General features: G+C 36.8%; 1 protein-coding gene across 2 annotated transcripts; it reads left to right on the forward strand.

Moving 5' to 3' along the window:
• Window positions 1–8,734: 8,734 nt before the first annotated feature.
• Window positions 8,735–13,669, forward strand: LOC121238655. 2 transcript variants are annotated; one of them, XR_005935149.1, is made up of 10 exons: window positions 8,741–9,003; window positions 9,136–9,216; window positions 10,869–10,958; window positions 11,112–11,278; window positions 12,121–12,190; window positions 12,538–12,617; window positions 12,728–12,790; window positions 12,922–12,998; window positions 13,138–13,294; window positions 13,380–13,669. XR_005935149.1 is itself a non-coding variant. In XM_041135627.1 (9 exons), exons 1-9 carry the CDS (start codon window positions 8,926–8,928, stop codon window positions 13,236–13,238), a joined length of 807 nt encoding a protein of 268 aa, XP_040991561.1. In that variant the 5' UTR covers window positions 8,735–8,925; the 3' UTR covers window positions 13,239–13,669. The 2 variants fall into 2 exon arrangements, 1 of the variants encoding a protein (XP_040991561.1); XM_041135627.1 differs by having other exon boundaries at window positions 8,735–9,003; window positions 13,138–13,669.
• Window positions 13,670–20,907: the final 7,238 nt, after the last annotated feature.

Here is a 20,907-nt window from a genome sequence, read left to right on the forward strand (position 1 = left end):
ATCATTGTATAATTATTATGTTATTAGGGAACTTCCACCCCTTATAATCATATTTTATGCTAAAATGTTATGTCATTAAAAATATTTATATATGTTATGATTTTTAAGGTTGTGTATTGGTAGTGAGGTATTCTCAGGTATTCTGTGAATAATAATAAAAAAATAATGATAGAATATTAAATAATAATAAAAAATATGTAAAAATTCTTAAAATAATTAAAAATATCTCACTATTCAATACGATATTAGTATTTTATTTCCCTAATCAATAAAAGGAAAATGCTCAATACAATAATAAGATAGGCGGGTTGATCTTCGATCCATTCAAGTCTTTACACTAAAGGATCTACTACAAAGTATAGGACTCTAATGCAATGGATAATTTTTTTAGGAGAAAAATAAATTTAATACAATTTCAAAGTACAATATGAAAAGGGGGAAGATTGCAACAAATACCTCAAACAAATATTACAAATTTTTTTATATAATAAAGTTTACATAATGATATAATTTAATGTGATCTATCATATTATAAAATTATTTTTATTATAAAATATATCTGATATATTATATTAAGTCATATCAGTATATAAATTTTTTTTAAAAATAATTTGCGTATAAACCTAATACTTGTCAAGAGAAAAAGAAACATAACTTTGAAGATAGGGAAAAATACACCTAGGAAGAAAACGGTGGACTGCCCCCTGTTTATTTTGTCTATGTACAAATGATTGCTGAAAAAAGATGAAGTCCCTTCTAGACAAACTAGAAAAAAATCATGGAAAGCTACAAGACATGCCGAAAGTTAGTTGGTGGCCCCTTGATGCTGAGTTCCCAACTTGGTATCTGCCATGTGAAGAACCGTCTGTTAGTTTGAAAAAACGAAACATCTCTTTTTAAGATGTCCTTTTTGTATTGAGGGGTATGTACGAAGATGTTGTGCTTGGCCCATTGATACTTTGGTTTTTGCTTACCTTCCCTTCCATTAGAATGGATTAAACATATTCTCTACCCAACATAATAGTTTTGATATCCCAAAATCAAAAGAGGAGAGTCTCTTTTGTGTGTTTAGTGTGTTTAGGTTGATTGGTACTAGTATGCTGTCACTGATCACGATGTATTTTTGAGGATGTTGATTTTGACTCAGGGATGAGAGAGACAATCTAGGAACATGTGTGAGAGTATATGGTTTTGGGAGGCAAAGTCTACATCTATTAAAGTGTGCGTTGGGTATAAAGTCAGTAGCCAAGAATTTAAGGCCAATATTCAAGCCCATAGATAAAACAACTTGACTCAGATGTAAAAGAAAAAAATTTTATAAGATAAGTTTGACTCAATTACTTCAAGAAATGAAAGAGATATCTAAAAAAAAAAAAAGATGTCTGTTTAGATTTGGACAGACTCTACTACGTACAGAAGCTACACAATGACTCCAAAGATCTTGTCTCCTCATAAGGATGGCTTCTATTTCAACTTTCAAAATTTTCAATTTCCTCCATTGTAGTGAGAGAAATGTGAGGCGTGAGAGATTGTAACATCACCATCATAGTGTATTTCTCATGCAAACGACCCATGAACGTAGAATTTTATGCTAACTTATGTAAATTCGTATGCCTATCCTTTTATTTATATTTTATTATTTATTTATTTCTTATTCTCGTAGATGTACGTACAAGCACTGTATCGACACCCAAACCACGTCTATGGGTTTTTCGATCACACGGGCTTAGACCGAATCACCTCCGTGGGCTGAAAATGACTATTTCCTCCAATCCGGCTTTGTTGTGCAAATTTAGATATTAACAATGTGGTACGTGGTCTTTCCCATAGGTGTTGAAATGATCAAAGAGGTCTTAGCTTTAGGCATTTTAGTAAAATTATCAAAGTGCACAGCAGAAGTGTGATATTTAGTAATATGATGGTGTGAGAGTAAAATTTAATGAGGATCTTGATGAATTCGTTGTGACTTGAGATCACTTATAAATTTAAAATTTGGGACTATAAATCCCTGCAGGGGTTGATCGTGTTGCAATACACATTTTATGGTTATTAATGGTTAACATTAGAAACGACTAGCAACTGACAAAAGTGAGTACGATAGAGACTTGGAAGTTGAACCTTAGGCATAAAAAATGGACAGGGTAATCCAAAGCCCCATTTGGTTTCACAGATCATCTCATCCTATCTTATCTCATATTATCTCAACATTGAAACTGTATTTAAATACAAATACTTTTCAATTTCGAAATTTCAAATTTTTAACATTTTCATTTAATCATTATAAATTTTTCAAATTTTCAAAAAAAAAAAATACAAAAAATAATTCAATTTTTTTTCAAATTCCAAAATAAAAATAATATTTTAACAATATTTTAATTTTATAATATTTTTATTCAACTTTTTCTGTCTCATTTTTCAAAACCCCATAAAATATCTTAACTCATACTATTTCATTACTATTCATAAATTATATCACTATTATTCACATATTTCTCATCTCATCTAGACCTATACAAGAAGCACGATGGGCCGCTCAACTTGCGTGACCTGACTGGGCCCACCCGACAAAAGTCAGGTTCATCAAGTTAAAACTTAAAAATGGGTTTATAAAGTCAGATCCGTCGAAACCGATTTTGGATAGTCTCTTCTCCACTGCGAAACCATAGCCTCCGCATTCTTCGTTGCGTTCTACCCTCTGTTGCTACTTTCCTGGCCCAGGTTACTAATCTCTCTTACTTTCTCTCTTTTGCTCAACTGTTGGAGGGGGTTCTTTTCTTCCATGGGTTGGGAACTTTGTGTGTGTGGTCAGGCGTGGACTAGGAATGAGACTTCGCTATTCCTCATCTAGATCTCCTCAGTATCCTACTATCCTCGATCCCAACCTTCCCGACGTTTGGATTCTCATCACCAACACCCACCGTCCTCAATCCATTGTTTCGTTATTTATATTTACTCTTTGTTTTGTTTCTCAAAAGCACTGAAATGTTCAAAAGCACTAAATTGGGTGGAGATTGTTTGGTGCTGCAGCCAGCGAGCTTCTGTCTCGGGATCTGCGGGTGCACCGATCTTTTGCTCTGAAATGTGGTTGTGCATGATGACTCCACGGTCTGCCGAGGAGTAGCGAATTGGGAGAGTGGGCCGAAGTTGTTTCCATTGGAAAACTTCGACGGTGCATCGATGACGATAAGGAGTTACCCGAGATTCCCCATGTACGAAAATGACTTCAGGTGGGGATGGCCTCTGGCGGTGCATGGTGATTTGGTGAACGAGTTCGATGGTAAGATCTCGGCGTTTCCTAAGATCCAATACTAGTTTATATGTTTCAATACATATAGGAGGTTGATCATTATGAAATCAGGTTCAAAGTAAAGTATTTGCTCGTCAAAGAAAAATAACCAGAGGTTCATCTGGTCCCTTGGATTCGTCTTCAAACGCTTCCATCAAGCCCCCCTTTTCTTCTCTTTCACAATGCAAGACCTGGTCGGGTCATACGGGTTCGACTCGGTTTTATTTTGATCAGGTTGGTTTGGATCTAGTTGTCCCTTGGATGGAGGTGTTTTGGGTCGGGTCGTGCATAAACCTGCTTGTTTCAGTTTGGGTTGCAGGACTAATCTCATCTGTGTAACCAAATGATGCCTAAATTATGAGATAATAATTATTAGGATCCGTAAGTGTTGTAGGGTATGTTTTGACTACAATAGGATTGTAGGCTTGATGTGTTATTGGAGTAACTAGTTATGGTCATAATGGAAGAACCTATGGAAGATGGATTTATAGATTATTGACCCTTTAAGTCCGTGGGGATTAGTTATAGTCACGAAAAAGTATATTTGTACCTAGCAGGGGGGTTCCCCCGTGTACCCATCCTTCCACATGTATAAATGAAACGTTCCGTTTCATATACTCTATCTCACTGAGTCTTTGCTTTCTCCCTCCCTTCCCTTCTTCACAGACAGAGCAAATAGAGCACGAGCAACCCTCATTTACCTTCGGACAACACCACAGGTAGAGCAACATCGCAGATTTGTAGAAGGTTGAATCTGATTCCCATAGACCATGAAAACATGAGGTTTTGCTTCTTCATTCGTCTAATGTGATTGAGCATTCGAACGCTATTTCTTAGCATTGAAAGTATGATATTATGCAAACAAAATATAGTTATAGTTCACCAAGGAAACATATCATACATAAGGAAAAAAAGTCTAAAATAAATAACACCCAAGCTGCCTATCAATTAACGCTTTTACTTCAATTTAAAATAAAAAATTCCCCCAAACCAAAGTGCTTAAACACGGTGGAATCGTTGACCCTCCATAAACATGGCCTTTATAGTCAAGTTGCAGACATATTTATGGAAAGAAAATCTTAGCAGAAAGAATGTCTCATATGATATAAACTAATAAACAATACCCATATTCACTAATTTACTACACGCAGAGACAACAAAAAGAATTACCAGAGGCTTCACCAGATTGCACTTTTTATTTGAAGCCCCAAATCAGAATGTCTGACCCTTCTTCCACGAACAAGAGCCTGAAACTTGACAGTGAGTTCTCCTTCAAAGCTCAAATAAAAGCCCAAATGAAAATGCTGCACTTGAGGCACTAAAAATGTCGCTAAAGGCAATAAATCTGACTTCTAAAGTAACAGATTTAGAAAGCATCTGGGACCTATTAAAATGAAAAAACCTCAACTAAGTTGAACCAAAATCAACAATGCTCACGACGACGACCACCAACACACACACTCTCTCTCTCTCACAGAAGCTAGAAGGCTCTAGGGTTGGGTTTCATTTCGTGTTTTGTGCTCTTACCCCTTCTTCAGCTGTATTTTATTTGTGTTTCAATTTGTGTTTTTTTTTTAATATAATGGTTGTCATGGCATAATACCACGTCAGCGATTCCACCAAAGATACCCAACGCCGGGTACCTATAGCAGAATTGTATAGTCACGGGGTACAAATTTCAAGAATGAAATTTTTTTAAGGTGGGGAAATTGTAATGACCCAGCCGATTATAGGCCCAAGCCCAAGGCCCAATGTCTTTAAATCTAGCGTAAGAGTGCAATGCACTGTTTAGTCCCTAGAGTTTTGGCTATCCCTTTTCATTCACTTTTCGCTTTTTTTTTTTTATGCCTCATCTCCATTCTGGAACCTCATTCTTCTTTCCATTTACATTACTCTCCTTCTCCCTATTCCACTCTCCGTTCATCTCATTCTCTCTGTCTCTCTATTTTGTCTCCTCCTACACAGACACCCTTCAACACCTCTCTCTTTGCTCTCTCTCTCTCTCTCTCTCTCTCTCTCTCTCTCTCTCTCACACACACACACACACACACACATTTTCTTCCTTGTGATTGCCACTCACCGCCACACCCATCGCCACATTGTCTGTCTCAATTTGTATTGCACCGCTTGCCACAGTTCTGTCTACTGACACAGTCAAGCTTCGCCTCACTAAGCCCTTATTTCCCCATCCTGACACTCTCTTTTCTTTCTCTCTACACATTTTCACACCATGGAACATCCAGCGCTGCCACCTCTATCTTTCCCGTCATCGATTGCAATGCCATGCCAAGCCACGATGGTAAGTCCTCTCTCTCTCTCTCTCTCTCTCTCTCTCTCTGTTGATATCTCCTTGTCTCTGATTAAGATCTCCTCGGTGACCAGCGAAGGCCACTTGAGCCAACACGCCGCTGCATGCCACCAAGGTACGTCTCGGTTCCTCTCTTTCTCTCTCTCTCATCTCCTTATTTTTTGCCAAACCTAGTGCTGAGTTGCATTGTCTTCGATTCTATAAAGCCTCACTACACCCCACACACCCATCGCGCCAGTAAGCTTCCTTTGCCCACTTTGTCCCTGTCTTTGTCTATTTGCCCCTTTCATGTTCTCTGTCACTCTTTCTCAGCAACCACACATTTCATGTTGTAACCATAATAGAAACTCCACCGCATTGCCACTATGACCCAATCGAATGAATGTTCCATGCAGTCAAGCCTGATTACACGCTGCATACCCTTGCCCTCCTCAAACTCGAGCTGGGTCACAATTAACAATAGGTAAATCCCTAGACCTTACTAGTGTTGAGTTGACAATTGGTTTGATAAAATGTTGGTGATTTTAATGGATCATAGATATTTGGAAAAAATCTGAGCATGTTGAAATGGCATTGTCGAGAGGGATTTCAGATGATTGGATACCTAGTGATAGTTATGGATTTGTATAATTGGGCCATTGTGGAGTTAATGTTTTGGTTGAGCAAGTGTTAGGGATTTTAATAGTTGTTGTTAGGGTTCAGAATGGTATATGATCTTGGAGATGGTGTTGAGTGTATTATAGACATAGAGGATGAGTTGCGATTGGATAACTGTCGTGGGTTTGCTGAAGTGGAAAGGAGAGTTAAGACATACATGTTGGGTAGCCGAAGGTTTTGGGTTGATGTTTTATGAAGAATCATTTGGTGTAAGTTCTATAAGCAAATTTGATGACGTGGCTAGAATTGATTTAAATGGGTCGGCTCATTGAGTAGCAACTGTTTATAAAATATTTGAATGGACATATTCATAATTGTAGTACTTCTAAGTAGCCCCAAAAGTTATTTTGGGTGACCTTGAAGTTGTGTAGTAATATGTTAGAAAATTGGGAATTTTGGAGTTAGCACGTTTTGTCTTGTTTTTGACGTGTTAGTTAAAATTTTATTAATTTATACATTTTACTAATTTGGTCTTGCTTTCGATTGGTTTTGGCTTGATTATGTTGTAAGATAAGTTCATAAATGTTAAAAAGTTTAAGAAAGCAGTGTTTCTATGCTAGACTTTGCCTAAAACTGACTGATGTTAATTTTATGAAAAATTTGCATATTTATTATGAAATCAACATCGGTCATTTTCTGCACTACTCTTTGTATCCAAATTAGAAAAGGAAGTATATTTCTATTATGACTGATATAGACATGAACATTTTTTGTACACTGTTCTCAACTATATAAAAAGTTAATATGAAATATGTAAATGATTATATGATATTTATATTTTTCAGACTCTGTTATGATATGATGTTGCATTTAAATACCCTCTGGCGTGACATTTTATTTTTGCTTCCGTCCTGACCTTACTATGGGTGTAATCTTGTAGCCTCTATTATTGTGTTGGTACCAACATCTCTATTTTTGAGTGCACTCACTTTGAAAATAAAAGTAATTTTCTGCATGGTCTCTTTCTTGTATGCACAATCAGCACCTTGAGTTTGAAAGGGAAAGATTTAACTTCTATTTCTACCTGGTTTGACCACCAGGAATAGCACAATCCTATCACAAGAGTTTAATATGAAATTTGTTCTATTATGATGTTGCTCAATTATGCTTATGTCAAATGACTTTTGTATATTTTATTATTGCAAATAAATATTTATAACTGTTGCTTTGATAGTTTTGGATATTCTAATTTGTTCTACACTCTGTAACTATCTCATGCCTGCACATTAGTATATATTCACTAATTACTGAGTTGTAGATGACTTACCCAATTACCTTCAATATGTTTTAGATAATTTTGAAGAACCAAGAATAGTAATCATGGGAATAAGTACTTTAGAAACACAAATATATCAACATATTGAAATAAGTGCAAAGGTACAAAAGTTTTAAATGGTGCTATTTAGAAAATTTGTCACTTTCTTTTGGATTGGTAATTTGGGATATTAATGCTTTTATTGAGATTTTATGAAATTCTTTATTAATTTGTATTGGAGGAGTACATTGATGTCTTTGTGGAGGATAGTATATTTTTTAATATTTGAATTTTACATGTTATAGAGCCATTTCAATGTGTCATTTGGAGTTATGTTTGTATTGTTGGGAGTCTATATTTCCATATATCATGTAAGAAGGATTACCCACGGGTACAGGGCATTACAACGTTACAATATATATGTCAAATAAATAGGTGATGATCAAATTTCTTAAATTGAAAATCAAGAATTTGAAATCTTATATGATGAAGAAATCTCTCTCTCTCTCTCTCTCTCTTTTCAATGAGAATACCCGCTCTCCTGCTTAGCCGCATATTAAAAGTTTTTGTAGCACTCTAAGAAAAGAATCAAGTTACATTTGAGTTAATATTTTTAAAGGATTAGTCAATGGTATAATCAAAATTTTATTACAACTATAATAGAGCTAATTGTCTAATGACCTGATGACATATAGCCCGGTTTTCCAAATGGAAAACTTAGATTGGAAACCCCTCACCCCCCACCCCTGTATAAAAAAAAGTATAATAGAGGGCTAGAACTTCTTTATACTAAACAATATGAGATCTCATACATTATTAATTATTGACACCCATCACTCAATATGGAGTATTACATTTTTATATTATGTTAGAGCTTTACCATAGGTTCCAAAAAATAACTTACAAAATAAATTTACAAATTGATGTGCTTAAATGTGATAAGTTAGATTTACGTTATAATGAAAATAGTTTCACAATTCAATACATCACAACAAGCTACATCAATTTTTGAGTTTTATTTTGTGAATCAAGCATTCATCTATTATTATATTATATTATATTATATGTGTGAGTAAATATGACATAATCAAAAAATAAATAAATTTATTTACAAACTTATATTTTGATAGAACCAACATACCATTAAATTTTTTTTGGTACAAGGGTGGGGGTTTAAATGTTTTCTCATTTGAAGACGAGGTCTTATGCCATCTAATCCAAAAGACCTTTGGTGTAGTGCCACTCTATTTCTTTTGGTCCAGAGGGAATATACTGAATAATACGTGGTGCGACTTGATTCGTCGTCTTCGAGTCTTCCCAGCGGATCAGACAAGAGAGAAAATTAAGAAAATTCATACATTTATCTTCAAATAAAAAGAGGTAAAATTTGCAAGGGCGAGAGTGTGCCAGAAAGAAGAAATGGGGGATCTATACGCCCTAGACTTCGATGGAGTTCTATGTGATAGTTGCGGAGAGAGCTCTCTTTCTGCTGTCAAGGTCCTCTCTGTCTCTCTCGCTCTCTCAATTATTCCTTTGATTGCTAAGAAAATCGGAGGAAAAAAAGAGATAATATCTTGAATTTTTAGTTATCGTGATTTTTTGCTATTTGCTTTTGCTAAATGCTCGTAGGCTGCTAAAGTGAAATGGCCTACTTTATTCGACGGAGTAGACTCGACCACGGAGGATTGGATTGTTGATCAGATGTATATAGTAAGCTCCAACGCTCTCTTTTTGCCCATGAAACTGTACGCATTCGTACGATGAAAATTTTAATCGGCTGATTATACTGGCAAGAGAGTTATTCGTTGAGAAAAAACATTTTAGGAAATTGAGATAGACCTGCGTTGAAACAGCTAATTCATGCGACGGAAATTAATACTGAGCTGAACTTCTTTGATTCCTGATTTACTTCAGTAAACGTTTGATTGATCCAGAAAAAGAAGAGAAAAAAAAAGACTTATAGTGTGGTTTATCTCATGGAACTCAGAGGTAGAGATTAATAGTTATTCATGGATCATTGAACAAGACAACGACTATATAACAAATGTTGGCTCAAGATATAGAAGCAAAGTCTTTGTTTTTATTTTGGGGTTCATAGGATGGAAGCAAAGTCTTTGAGAATTGAGAGAAAGGAAAAAAGAAACTTTTTATGTAAAAGGGGGAAAAGGGCTTATGATAGGTCCTATTTCTAGAGTGCTCATATTTTGGGTGATAATTTTAAATTCAAACGCTAAGGAAAACACATAGATGAACCCAGATCTCATAGCTAGTTCATATTATTCCAACTAGGTAGAACTAAACTCTATGATTTAGGCAATCTAATGGTTCTTTACGCAAAAGGACTGGTTGTATATGGAATACAGAGCCCAGCTTCATTTACTGTCTTTTTTGAATTTTTATTCAAACTCTTCTCTCTATCTCTTTCCTTCCATGAAATTATAATGAGAATATTGGTTAGCGTTTTTAGACTTAATACCGTATAATTGATACTTGATAATCATTTGTTGATTCATCCTATTTGAAGGTGCCATTTACTTTCTCACCTGATTTCACAACTAAGAGTACATTTGGTACTCGAATGGGAAGGAATTAAAATGGACATTACTATGCTTTTGTTTGGTGACAATACATGAAGTCTTGATTGAAATTAGATTAAAGTTTCTAGAATACTCTGGCCCTAATTTTTTTTCCCTAAAATAATCACCCAATCTATTTTTTGGAAACCAAACAATAAAAAGGGAAAAAAGTGGCTGACTACTGCACAAAGCCAGGGGCCCATAAGGGAATGAGTTTGTGGTGGTAGCCACCCTTTCATTTTTATTTAATCAAGTTTTGAAAAAAAACAGGTTGTTTAAAAAAAAAAAATTCAATACCCCAGGAATAGCTAAGGAATGACTATTTCCTATTGAACAGCTATTCCTTGTCATTAAACCCAACTAAACAAATGGAAAAGCTATTCCATTATTATATGTGCCAAGCCTCCTTTAAGATTGTGATTTCTTTTTCCTTTCCTATCGAATGTTCAACACCTGAACAATCAGTTTGTTTCTCATGCTATTATAAAGAACGGTGTGATATACAAATTATGGTGATCAATTACTCTCCATGATGGCCATAATGTATTCACTTCAAATGATTGTCTCGAATTTATTTTCACATTTAGCATAAAGTGAAGAATATGACACACACACATCAGTTTGTTTTGGTGATCGTTGAAACCCTTCTGAACTGAGAGGGAATTGCAAAGTAAGAACAATAGGCTGCTTTAATATTATTCTTTTTGTTATTTATTTTTTCTATTGGAGAAGGTGATATCAGAATTATTGTGACCTTGAATGGATTCCTGTCTTACACTCTGGCAGGTTCGACCTGTGGTGGAAACTGGATATGAAAATCTCTTACTTGTGAGGTTATTACTGGAGATGAGAATACCTTCCATACGAAAGTCCTCGGTGGGTATACATGCACTCGACTCTAATATGAACTGTCCATCAGATAGGGGCACTCATATCATCATTTATTCTTGAACACAACAGCACTGATCTTCAATTTCTTAGACTCAACCTGGCATTCATGGTTTTGATGATTGTGCTTCTATCTGCAAGGTTTCAGAGGGACTCACAGTTGACGGTATACTGGAGAATTGGTCGAAGTTAAAACCTGTCATAATGGAAGAATGGGATGAGAAAAAGGATGCTCTGGTGGATCTTTTCGGAAAGGTTAGAGACGAATGGCTGGAGAAGGACTTGAGAACTTGGATTGGTGCAAATAGGTAATCAAGCTTTTTGAGATGGGATTGATCATGTAACTTCCCTTGTAAACACACAATGAGAAAGAGTAAAGTAATGAAAAAGGGTACCTTGTGATCATTTAATTTTGGAAATTCCTTATCAAGTTACTTTTAAGTTTTTAACCTTACACACAATCCATGAAAGAAGAAGAAAAATGCGAAGAAAAAGTTAAAGTCGCATGGAGATTGAAGAAACCTTTGTAGGAAATGTTTCAACTCTTGGAAGAAAGTTGCATTTGGGGGATATTATACAAGTGATCAATCTCTTTGAAGTTATGAAGCATACTGGTTATGCTTGGACATAGTATCTCTTGGATTATTGGCATCTCTTGGCAGGGCTTACCAAGTTTGAGTTTTAAACCAATTTGGTTGTTTGCTTGTGAAATTTGCATACTTGTGGGTAATCAGAAGTTGCATCAGGGAATAATCTACAATGCTTGCAATCTCTTTTAAGAAATGGTGCATACTCGTTACAGTTGGAAGTACATGTACTTTGGATCATTGGCATCTTTCTACAAGTTCATTGATTGACTTTCAGAACGTCTTCTTTTGTCTTGTTTATTTTTTGGCTCTTTTGCAGTGCTAGTCTTTCTTTATGCACATTTTGGCTATTCAGGTTTCATCTCAAACAACCCCCCTTTTCTGGAGGGGGTACATCGTATAGGACATGAAGGGTTTTGCTTCAATAGATTTGTGCCTAATCCAAATTAAGAATATGTTCTAGTAATGTTCCCCAAATACATGCATATTGTAAATCCAATAATTTTTTTATTGCTATTGTCATATAAAATCTCCATAATTGAGACTTGGATGTATCTCTCCAGATTCTATCCAGGTGTTCCTGATGCACTGAAATTTGCGAGCTCGAAGTTGTATATAGTTACCACGAAACAGGTATGACCTCTTTTTCCCTCCGTAAGGAGACACTAAGTATGCCGCTAAAGCAGCTTCAATGCCTCACATTTTTGTTTAGATTGATCTTTCCTATTTTGCAAAGAAAGATGCTATATACTATACCCCCATCCCTCTTCTATCCTGTTCTGCTGGTCTGGCATTATTCATAACCCTGGCATGGTTAATTGACAGTTCCATATTAGCATAGCGACTTATCAAAAAAAAAAATTCCACATAAGCATAGTGAGATGATAGTGGGATGGTGAGATATGCTTTGCAAAATTTCATCCTTAGAAATACTAGATATTTTTACATGTCATCCATCCCTCTCCTTCTGCCCATTTCAGAGCCGATTTGCAGATGCTTTACTGCGAGAGCTTGCAGGAGTAACAGTACCTTCCGAGAGAATATATGGCCTTGGAACTGGGTTAGAAGGCCCACTCATTTCTTTGGTTAAGGGAACTTTTTCTCTTCTTTTGTTAGTAACACATGTATTTCTTCTTTTTCCTTCGCTCTTGTTCCAAATACTCTTTCCAGTCCCAAGGTAGAAGTGCTGAAGCAGCTTCAAAAGAAACCAGAGCACCAAGGATTGACTCTACAGTAAGTTACGTAGTTGCTTACGTGGTCTGTCATATAAACACTTGACATAAAGTTGTTCTGTTGTAATTGTATTTGCCTGAAAAAAAAAAAAGTTGAACTGAACCAAAATCAATTCACTCCATTTTAACCAGCTTTGTGGAAGATCGACTAGCAACCCTAAAGAATGTCATCAAAGAGCCCGAACTAGATGGATGGAATTTGTATCTCGGTAATCTCTCAACTCTCTCTGATCAGCATCCATCATGATCTTCTCTTACTTCTTCCTTGTTGCTTTTGGTTTCTTTGGCGTGCATTATTTTGGTAAAATTGTTGGGGATTTGAGTGCTAAGCTGGGTTATTTGGGGCAGGGGATTGGGGGTACAACACTCAAAAAGAGAGAGATGAAGCTGCTACCATTCCCAGGGTTCATCTTCTTCAGCTCTCTGACTTTACCAAGAAGCTGAAATAACCATCCTTTCTTTTTAATTGTTGCCTGTCGAAGTTTCGAATACCCATTTCATGTAGGTGATTAAAAAATCTCCCTCTCTCTATTCATGGTGCCATTTTGTTATGATTAATAAATTCAGAAATTCGTTCTGCTTTTCTTCAGGTTGTACCATTAACCAAAATATCAGAGGTATTTGAGAAATAAAGGAACTTTGAATTACAGAGGAGTTAGCATGATCATGCACAAATAATTGTTAGATTTTGATTATGGTCATTCAACTGGTTCATGGTCTCCTAGTTGAGGGGATTGTAATTACGAAGCCAACATTATCATGCGCAAAAGATAGTCCATTGCATATGACAGTCTATGAGAACGTACAATTATACAGAAGGAGGCAAACTTTAAGGAAATTATGTCACATCTATGGAAAGAAATGCGATGATTCCAACCAATTTAGATACTCTTGACCACGTACATATATGTAGGGCTGTGCATATAATCCGATAACCCATTGAACCCGAGCAAAATAACTCGACTCGACCCGACTTTTATCCGGTGCCATCTTTTCGGATCTCCAACCCGACTAAGTAGCAGGTCTGCGTTTTGGGTGTCAACCCGTCTGACTATAAAATAATACTTACATTCAGTTCACAAACCCTAGCCTCCCAAATTAGGATGAGAACCCTGCCTCCCATCTCCAACTGGCCGATCGATTTGTAAGCGAGGTTGCCTTCATTGGACGAGGCGTCTGCGTAGGAGACCACGCGCAGAGCTTATTCGGGTCGCAGGATACAAGTAGGACTGTAAGAGTAGGGTTTGGTACGACGCCGCCTAGCTTGCTTCTTCTCCATCTAGTGAACGACGCTGTCCAACTTGCTTCTTCTTCATTCCTCGACAACTACTATTCTTATTTTCACTGTCATGGAGGTCATAACAGTACGGGTTTTGCAGGCGAGCGAGGAGCATGGGATTGGAGAGTAGGAAGAAGATAGAAGTGGGTTGTATATGGTTTTGAAGAGTTGGTAATAATTTCTTTTGTGCAATACCATCACAATTTAAAACCAAAGAAAAGATTGCATTTTGATGTTTTTTTGAAAGCGACCAATTTTGAAGAGGCTTGTGATAACTCTTCTTATCAACCCACCTGAGTACCTGAATGAGTTTCTTCATTTTTATTTTACTATATATTTATTGTATATAGAAGATTATTTGAGAGTAATTTGTTTATTTGCTCTTGCAATTACAGTTTGTTATACTGTTTATGGCTGTGATAAGAGCCAGGGCCACCGCTGCGCCACTCATCCCAGCCTACACCTCGGACGAGTTCGAGTTTTACCTCGCCGACTCAAGAGTCGAAACTCCTATTGACCTTAGAAAAAGGAAACGACCTAACCCAAGCCGCCGCATCAAAACTGAAAATCCCTTGCGTCACAACCACACTCTCCCTGAAAATCTCTCGAGTGTTTTTTTTTTTGGTCGGATCGTACGGTTTGACCCGATTTCATTTTGTTCGAGTCGGTTTGGCGCCATAAACAACATCGTTCGGGTCGGGTCGGGTCGGGGCTAAACCCGATTGTACGAGGTCGGGTTGCTGGCCTACATATATGGATTGGATGCTTGAAAATTTACCTCATCAGTTTGTACCATTTCAATGTTAACTATGTCTTAAACAACTGTTATGAGGTATTTTCTGATATTTAATTTCTAAACATCATTTAAACACAAAATGCTTTTTAATTTCAAATTTTTAAAATTTTTATATAATCATTACAATTTTTTTTTCAAATTTCCAAACAAAATACAAAACCCTATACAACATTTCCAAACTTCTAAATAAAATTTATACTAAACAATTATATTCAATTAATTTTTTAATTTTTTATTCAGTTTTCTTTTTAATCTAATAAAATATTTTAATTCAAAATATTTTACTATTATTTATAGATTATTTCATTATTATTTGTGGATATTCTGAAATTTTTTTAATATCCAAAGGAAGTGCCCTCACAGATACTATGATTGCTACTTCCAACGCATAGATTCACATCCGCTTGACTTCTTTTCTTACTGAAAAGTGAAAATCATCCGCTTTCTTCCTTGAGTTGTTAAATGGCATGGTTCGAGTAAAGCGAGATAGCCCAGACTCTATGAAGGGTTATGATTGTCGCAAATGCTGTATTTTTCATCGATTTTAACATTATATTTAAAGATCTTGATCGAGCACGCAAATTGCTAAAATTTGGTAGTTTAAGGGTTTTATAGATAATTTTGGTAGTTTTGGGAACGAAGTGAAAAAACAGGAGACAAACTATACTACACACTATCATCATCCTATGTCTGCCCAACCATATGCTTCTGCTCCCTAACTGATATATATATATATATATATATATATAGTAAGGCTCATATTTGCAAGAGCTAGTCATTTATGGCCATGAAGGAAAATAACCTAATACATCAAAATCCTAAAAAGAAAATAAAATTATCTTATGATGCTTAACATGAGTGGGGCCAAGAAGCATGAGATTGAAGAAAAGGTCTCATTAAATTAATGACAAACTTGAACTGGTTCAAAGGTGATACAATAAAGAGACTACAAAGTTGATGAAAACAGCATTAATCAATTACTAGTTGCACACCAGGAAGATTACTGGTCTAACTACAACTCTTCTTTAAGGTTGTCATTCTCTATAGGACTAGCATTACTACGCACATTGTTCTTCTCATTCTCAAGATTTTCAAGAACTTCCTCTAATGGAGGATCTCCAGGCCTTCAAAAAACTTTATCCCCAATCTTGATCTCATATGCCAATGGTTGGTTCTACACAAAATCTTTCAACCCAGAAAATAGAAGGGCAGTCATGTAAGCATTTTGAGAACATAAACATTTGACACTCAGGTAAGACAATAATTGTTCACCAAACCAAAGGGGAGTACACTAAATGTTTTGAGGAAGCAAGCCGTTATTCTTGCCCAAAACATCTGTGATTTTATAATGGCCGTCACAATGAAGTTTTTTTTTTTTTTTTCCTTTTCCCTGTAATGATAAAGACCATTTGCTGGTTGATGATTAGAAAAAGAAAGAAAGAAAGAAAGAAACAAGCATCATTTATCATGGATTAGGTGGGTCCCCCATGTTGGGCTTGTAGAGCTTGGTTTATTGTTGTGGCAGCCCGATAAGGATTCATTACGATTTTTTAGTAGATTTTCAACTAGGCTTATGCCATGTAGCACAGACTTGGGCTGATAGGTTTTGATACTTTTTTTATTCGAGAAGTGTCAAGCAGAAAGTTTGCTCGTTGTTCGTGTGATAGGTGGCTCAAGCAAATGGCAGAGAGTTCACTCGAGTCTCACTTGGCAAGTCACTCGAGCGAATCATTAGACAGAGAGTTCGTTCGAGATGTGCCTCCGCTCTAGCGAATATCTCAAAAAAGTAAAAATTAAGACTTTCGTCGTGTAATCCTATAAATATGCTATGAATAGTGTGGCCGACTAAACAAAAACTTTTCGTCCCAATGTGTATTTTGTGATTCCTTAGTATAATAAAGTATTCTGCAACTTTGTAGACATAGGCACATTGTTGAACCACGTTAATTATATGTCATGTGTTTATTTTCTTATTTACTTTTAATTTTTATGTCACCATTTTCATAACAACTAGTATCAGAGCCAAGGTTCAGGTTTGAAGGAGAACGATGGTAGGGGAAGAAGTGAATATATCTGAGATCGAAAAATTTGACGGCACAGACTTCGGATATTTGAGGATGTAGATAGATGACTACCTCTATGGGAATTGGAAAGAAACTACATCTTCCACTATTGGGGAAGAAGTCGAACGACATGGAGGATGCTGATTGAAACCTGTTAGATCGACAGGTCTTGGAGGTTTTTCGGTTGACACTATCGAGATCAATTGCACACAATGTTATAAAGGAGAAGACCACAGTGGATCTCATGATGGCTTTGTCAGGTATGTAAGAAAAGCCGTCTGCGAATAATAAGGTGCACCTAATGAAGAAGTTATTCAATCTAAAGATGGCAGAAGATACATATGTTGCCCAACATCTAAATGAGTTTAATACTGTCACCAACCAATTATATTCTATTGAAATTAAGTATGATGATGATATTCGAGCACTAATACTGCTAGCATCATCGTCAAATAGCTGGGAAACCATGAGAATGACTGTTAGTATTTCTGCCGGGAAGACAAAATTAAAATATGATAATATTCGTGATTTGATTCTCTAGAGGTGCGTAGGAAGGACTCCGGCAAGACCTTAGGGTCAAGTTCCACATTGGATGTTGATGCTTTGAGGAGAACACATGATAGGAACTCAAACATAGGAAGATCAAAGTCAAGGAATAGGGGCAAGAACAAGCCAAGGCCTGGACAACAGGCGACTTGTTGGAACTGTGGCAAGATTGGTCACATAAAAAGTTACTGTAAAAATTTGAAGAAGATGGAGAACGATAGTGCAAACCTGGTAACTGAAGAAATACATGATGCACTACTACTTACAGCTCATATTTCGGTCGATGATTGGATATTGGATTAAGTGGGGTTTCCTTTCACACCTCTTCACATCGACAAATCATGTAGAACTATGTATGTTGATGGTGACTTTGAGAATGTGTACTTGGCTAATGGAGAGGCACTGAATGTGGTGGGAATGAGAGACGTTGACATCGTATTCTCTAAGAGTAATGTGTGGATCTTGCAAAAAGTCAAACACATTCCCGAGCTGAAGAAAAATCTGATCTCTGCAGGACAACTCGACGATTGTGGCCATTCAATAGTGTTCTCCAATGGCACATGGAAGGTTACTAGAAGATCAATGGTGTTGACTAGGGGTAAGAAGACTAGTACTCTAAACATGATAGTAAGTTCGAGTGACACCATTGCTACCACCGCAATAGAGAGCACCAAAGAGATGTGGAAACTTAGCCATATGAATTAGAAGGTCATAAAAGAACTATTGTCGAAAGGTAAGCTATCAAAAGACTTTCTAGGTATGTGTGAAAGTTGTATACTGAAAAAATAAAAAAAGGTCTGTTTCTTGAATAGTGGTAGAGCACTGAAATCAAGAAAGCTAGAACTCATACACACAGACTTGTGGGGGCCTTCCCCGGTGTCGTCTCTTGGAGGCTTTCTATACTACGTCTCGTTCATCTATGACCACAATACGAATGTATGATTTTACTACTTGAAATTAAAATTTGACATGTTTAATTTGCTCAAGAAGTGGAAAGCTCTAGTTGAGATAGAGATAGACCTAAAGCTGAAATGCTTGAGGTCCAACAATGGTGAAGAATATATTAATTGAGGGTTCAAGGAGTACTGCGCAGCTCATGGTATTAGAATGGAGAAGACTATCCCCAAGAACCCACAACAGAACGATGCTGTTGAGCGCATGAACAAAAACATCAATGAGCATGCTAAAAGCATGAGCCTGTATGCTGGGCTACCAGCTACATTCTGGGCGATGCAATTAGCACTGCCATTTACTTGATCAATCGAGGGCCATTAGTTCCATTAGAGTGCAAACTTCCTGAAGAGGCTTGGAGTGGAAAAAATGTTAAAATTTCTCATCTCAGAACTTTTGGTTGTGTTTCTTACGCTCATGTTGATTCTGATAGTCATAGCAAGCTTGAGATGAGGCATTTGACTATTGATTCTAGGATGGGCAAAGTCGAAAATCATCAGGAGCAAGAATGTGATTTTCAATGAGAAAGTTATGTACAAGGACAGATCCGGTACAACGTAGCTAATGCGACTCCTCAAGAGTTTGAGTTCGTAAGCATGAATGACCTACTAGAGGTTCCAGTGCAAGGCAGGGGCTTGAGTGACGAGAAGAGTGGGCCCAGTGTGCCCATTCCTTTTATTTCGCAGTCAGGTCTAGAGTCGTCCACACCTGAAGTTGTTGTTCGCAGGTCTACCAAGACTATTCGACCCCTGTCGCGGTTCTCCACCTTGAACTATATTTTGCTGACGGATGGTGAGGAACTGCAGAGCTGTGAGGAAATCTTGTAGGATGAAAATTTGAGCAAGTGGGAGTCAGCCATGAAGGATGAGATGTATTCCTTGTTAGGAAACCAGACATTGGGGTTGACAAAACTTCCACTAGTGAAGATAGTATTGCACAACAAGTGGGTGTACCAGGTGAAGACTGAGCATGATGGGTGTAAAGGCACAAGGCAAGACTTGTTGTGAAAGGTTTTCAGCAGAAAAATGGCATTGACTATTTTGAGATCTTCTCTTCTGTGGTAAAGATCATGACCATCGTGTTAGTACTGGCAATGGTGACTGCTATAGATTCGCATCTTGAATAGTTAGATGTGAACACAACTTTTTTTTATGGAGATTTGGAAGAAGACATCTATATGCATCTACTTGAGGGGTTTGCAGTATAAAGAAATGAGAGTTTAGTCTACAAACTGAAGAAAATCTTGTATGGCCTAAAACAAGCTCCTAGACAGTGGTACAAGAAGTTTTACAGTTTTATGTGCAGTTCAGGGTGCATCAGATGTCAGGCAGACCATTGTTGCTATGTTAGGTACTTTGACAACTCCTATATCAATATGTTGCTATATGTGGATTATATGCTTATTGTAAGGTCCAGCATTGAGGAGATTAATAATCTGAAGAAACAATTGTCAAAAGAGTTTGCAATGAAAGATTTGGGAACTGCAAAAAAAATCATTAGTATGAGGATCGTCATAGATAGAGTCAAGGGAAAATTGAGACTTTCACAGGAAGAATTTATGAAAAAGGGACTTGATAGATTCAACATGGACAAGGCCAAATCAGTGAGCATACCCTTGGGCAGCCACTTCAGACTTAGCAGGGATCAGTCACCCCGAGTCAGATGAGGAATACAACTGCACGTAAGGTTCTCTATGCTTTAGTTGTTGGTTCACTTATGTATGATATAGTTTGCACATGACCAGATATTGTCCTTGTAATGAAAATTGTGAGTAGGTACATGAGTAATCCAAGAAGACAACATTGGGAGGCTGTGAAGTGGATTCTGGGTACCTAATAGGCTCCTCATAAACGTGTTTGTGTTTCATTGGAGAGGGTCTGGAGCTACAAGGTTATGTTGATGTTGACTTGGTTGGTGACACTGACAGCAAAAAGAATACCATAGGCTTTGTATACACTCTGAGTGGTACTGTCGTGTCTTGGGGTTTTAACTTACAGAAGATAATTGCATTGTCTACTATAGAAGTTGAGCAAGTTGTAGTGTCAGAAGTTTCAAAGGTGATGATTTGGCTACAGGGTTTCTTATAGGAGTTGGCTAAAAAGAATGAGAAGGACACTATCTACTACAATAGTCAGAGTGCCATATTCCTTGTCAAGAATCCTGCATTTCATTTCAAGATTAAGCATATTCAGATCATGTATCATTCCATTCGTACTTTACTTGATGATGGCTAGTTGATACTTGAGAAGATCTGTGGAAGCAAGAACCCTAGTGATATGTTGAAAAATGGTGTTACACTTGAGAAACTAAAATTGGTCTTCTAACTTGAAGATAGGGGCTATGAGTAGCAAATGTGGAGGATATCAATTTTGGGGGCAGATGGTGACGTGTTGGTTGCAGTAGTCTCCAAGTGGGAGAATTGTTGGGTTTGTGAAGCCTGGTTTATTGTTTTGGCAACCCGACTTGATGACCTGACCCGACAA

Source organism: Juglans microcarpa x Juglans regia, chromosome 1D, assembly GCF_004785595.1.
Source record: "Juglans microcarpa x Juglans regia isolate MS1-56 chromosome 1D, Jm3101_v1.0, whole genome shotgun sequence".
Lineage (NCBI taxonomy): Eukaryota > Viridiplantae > Streptophyta > Magnoliopsida > Fagales > Juglandaceae > Juglans > Juglans microcarpa x Juglans regia.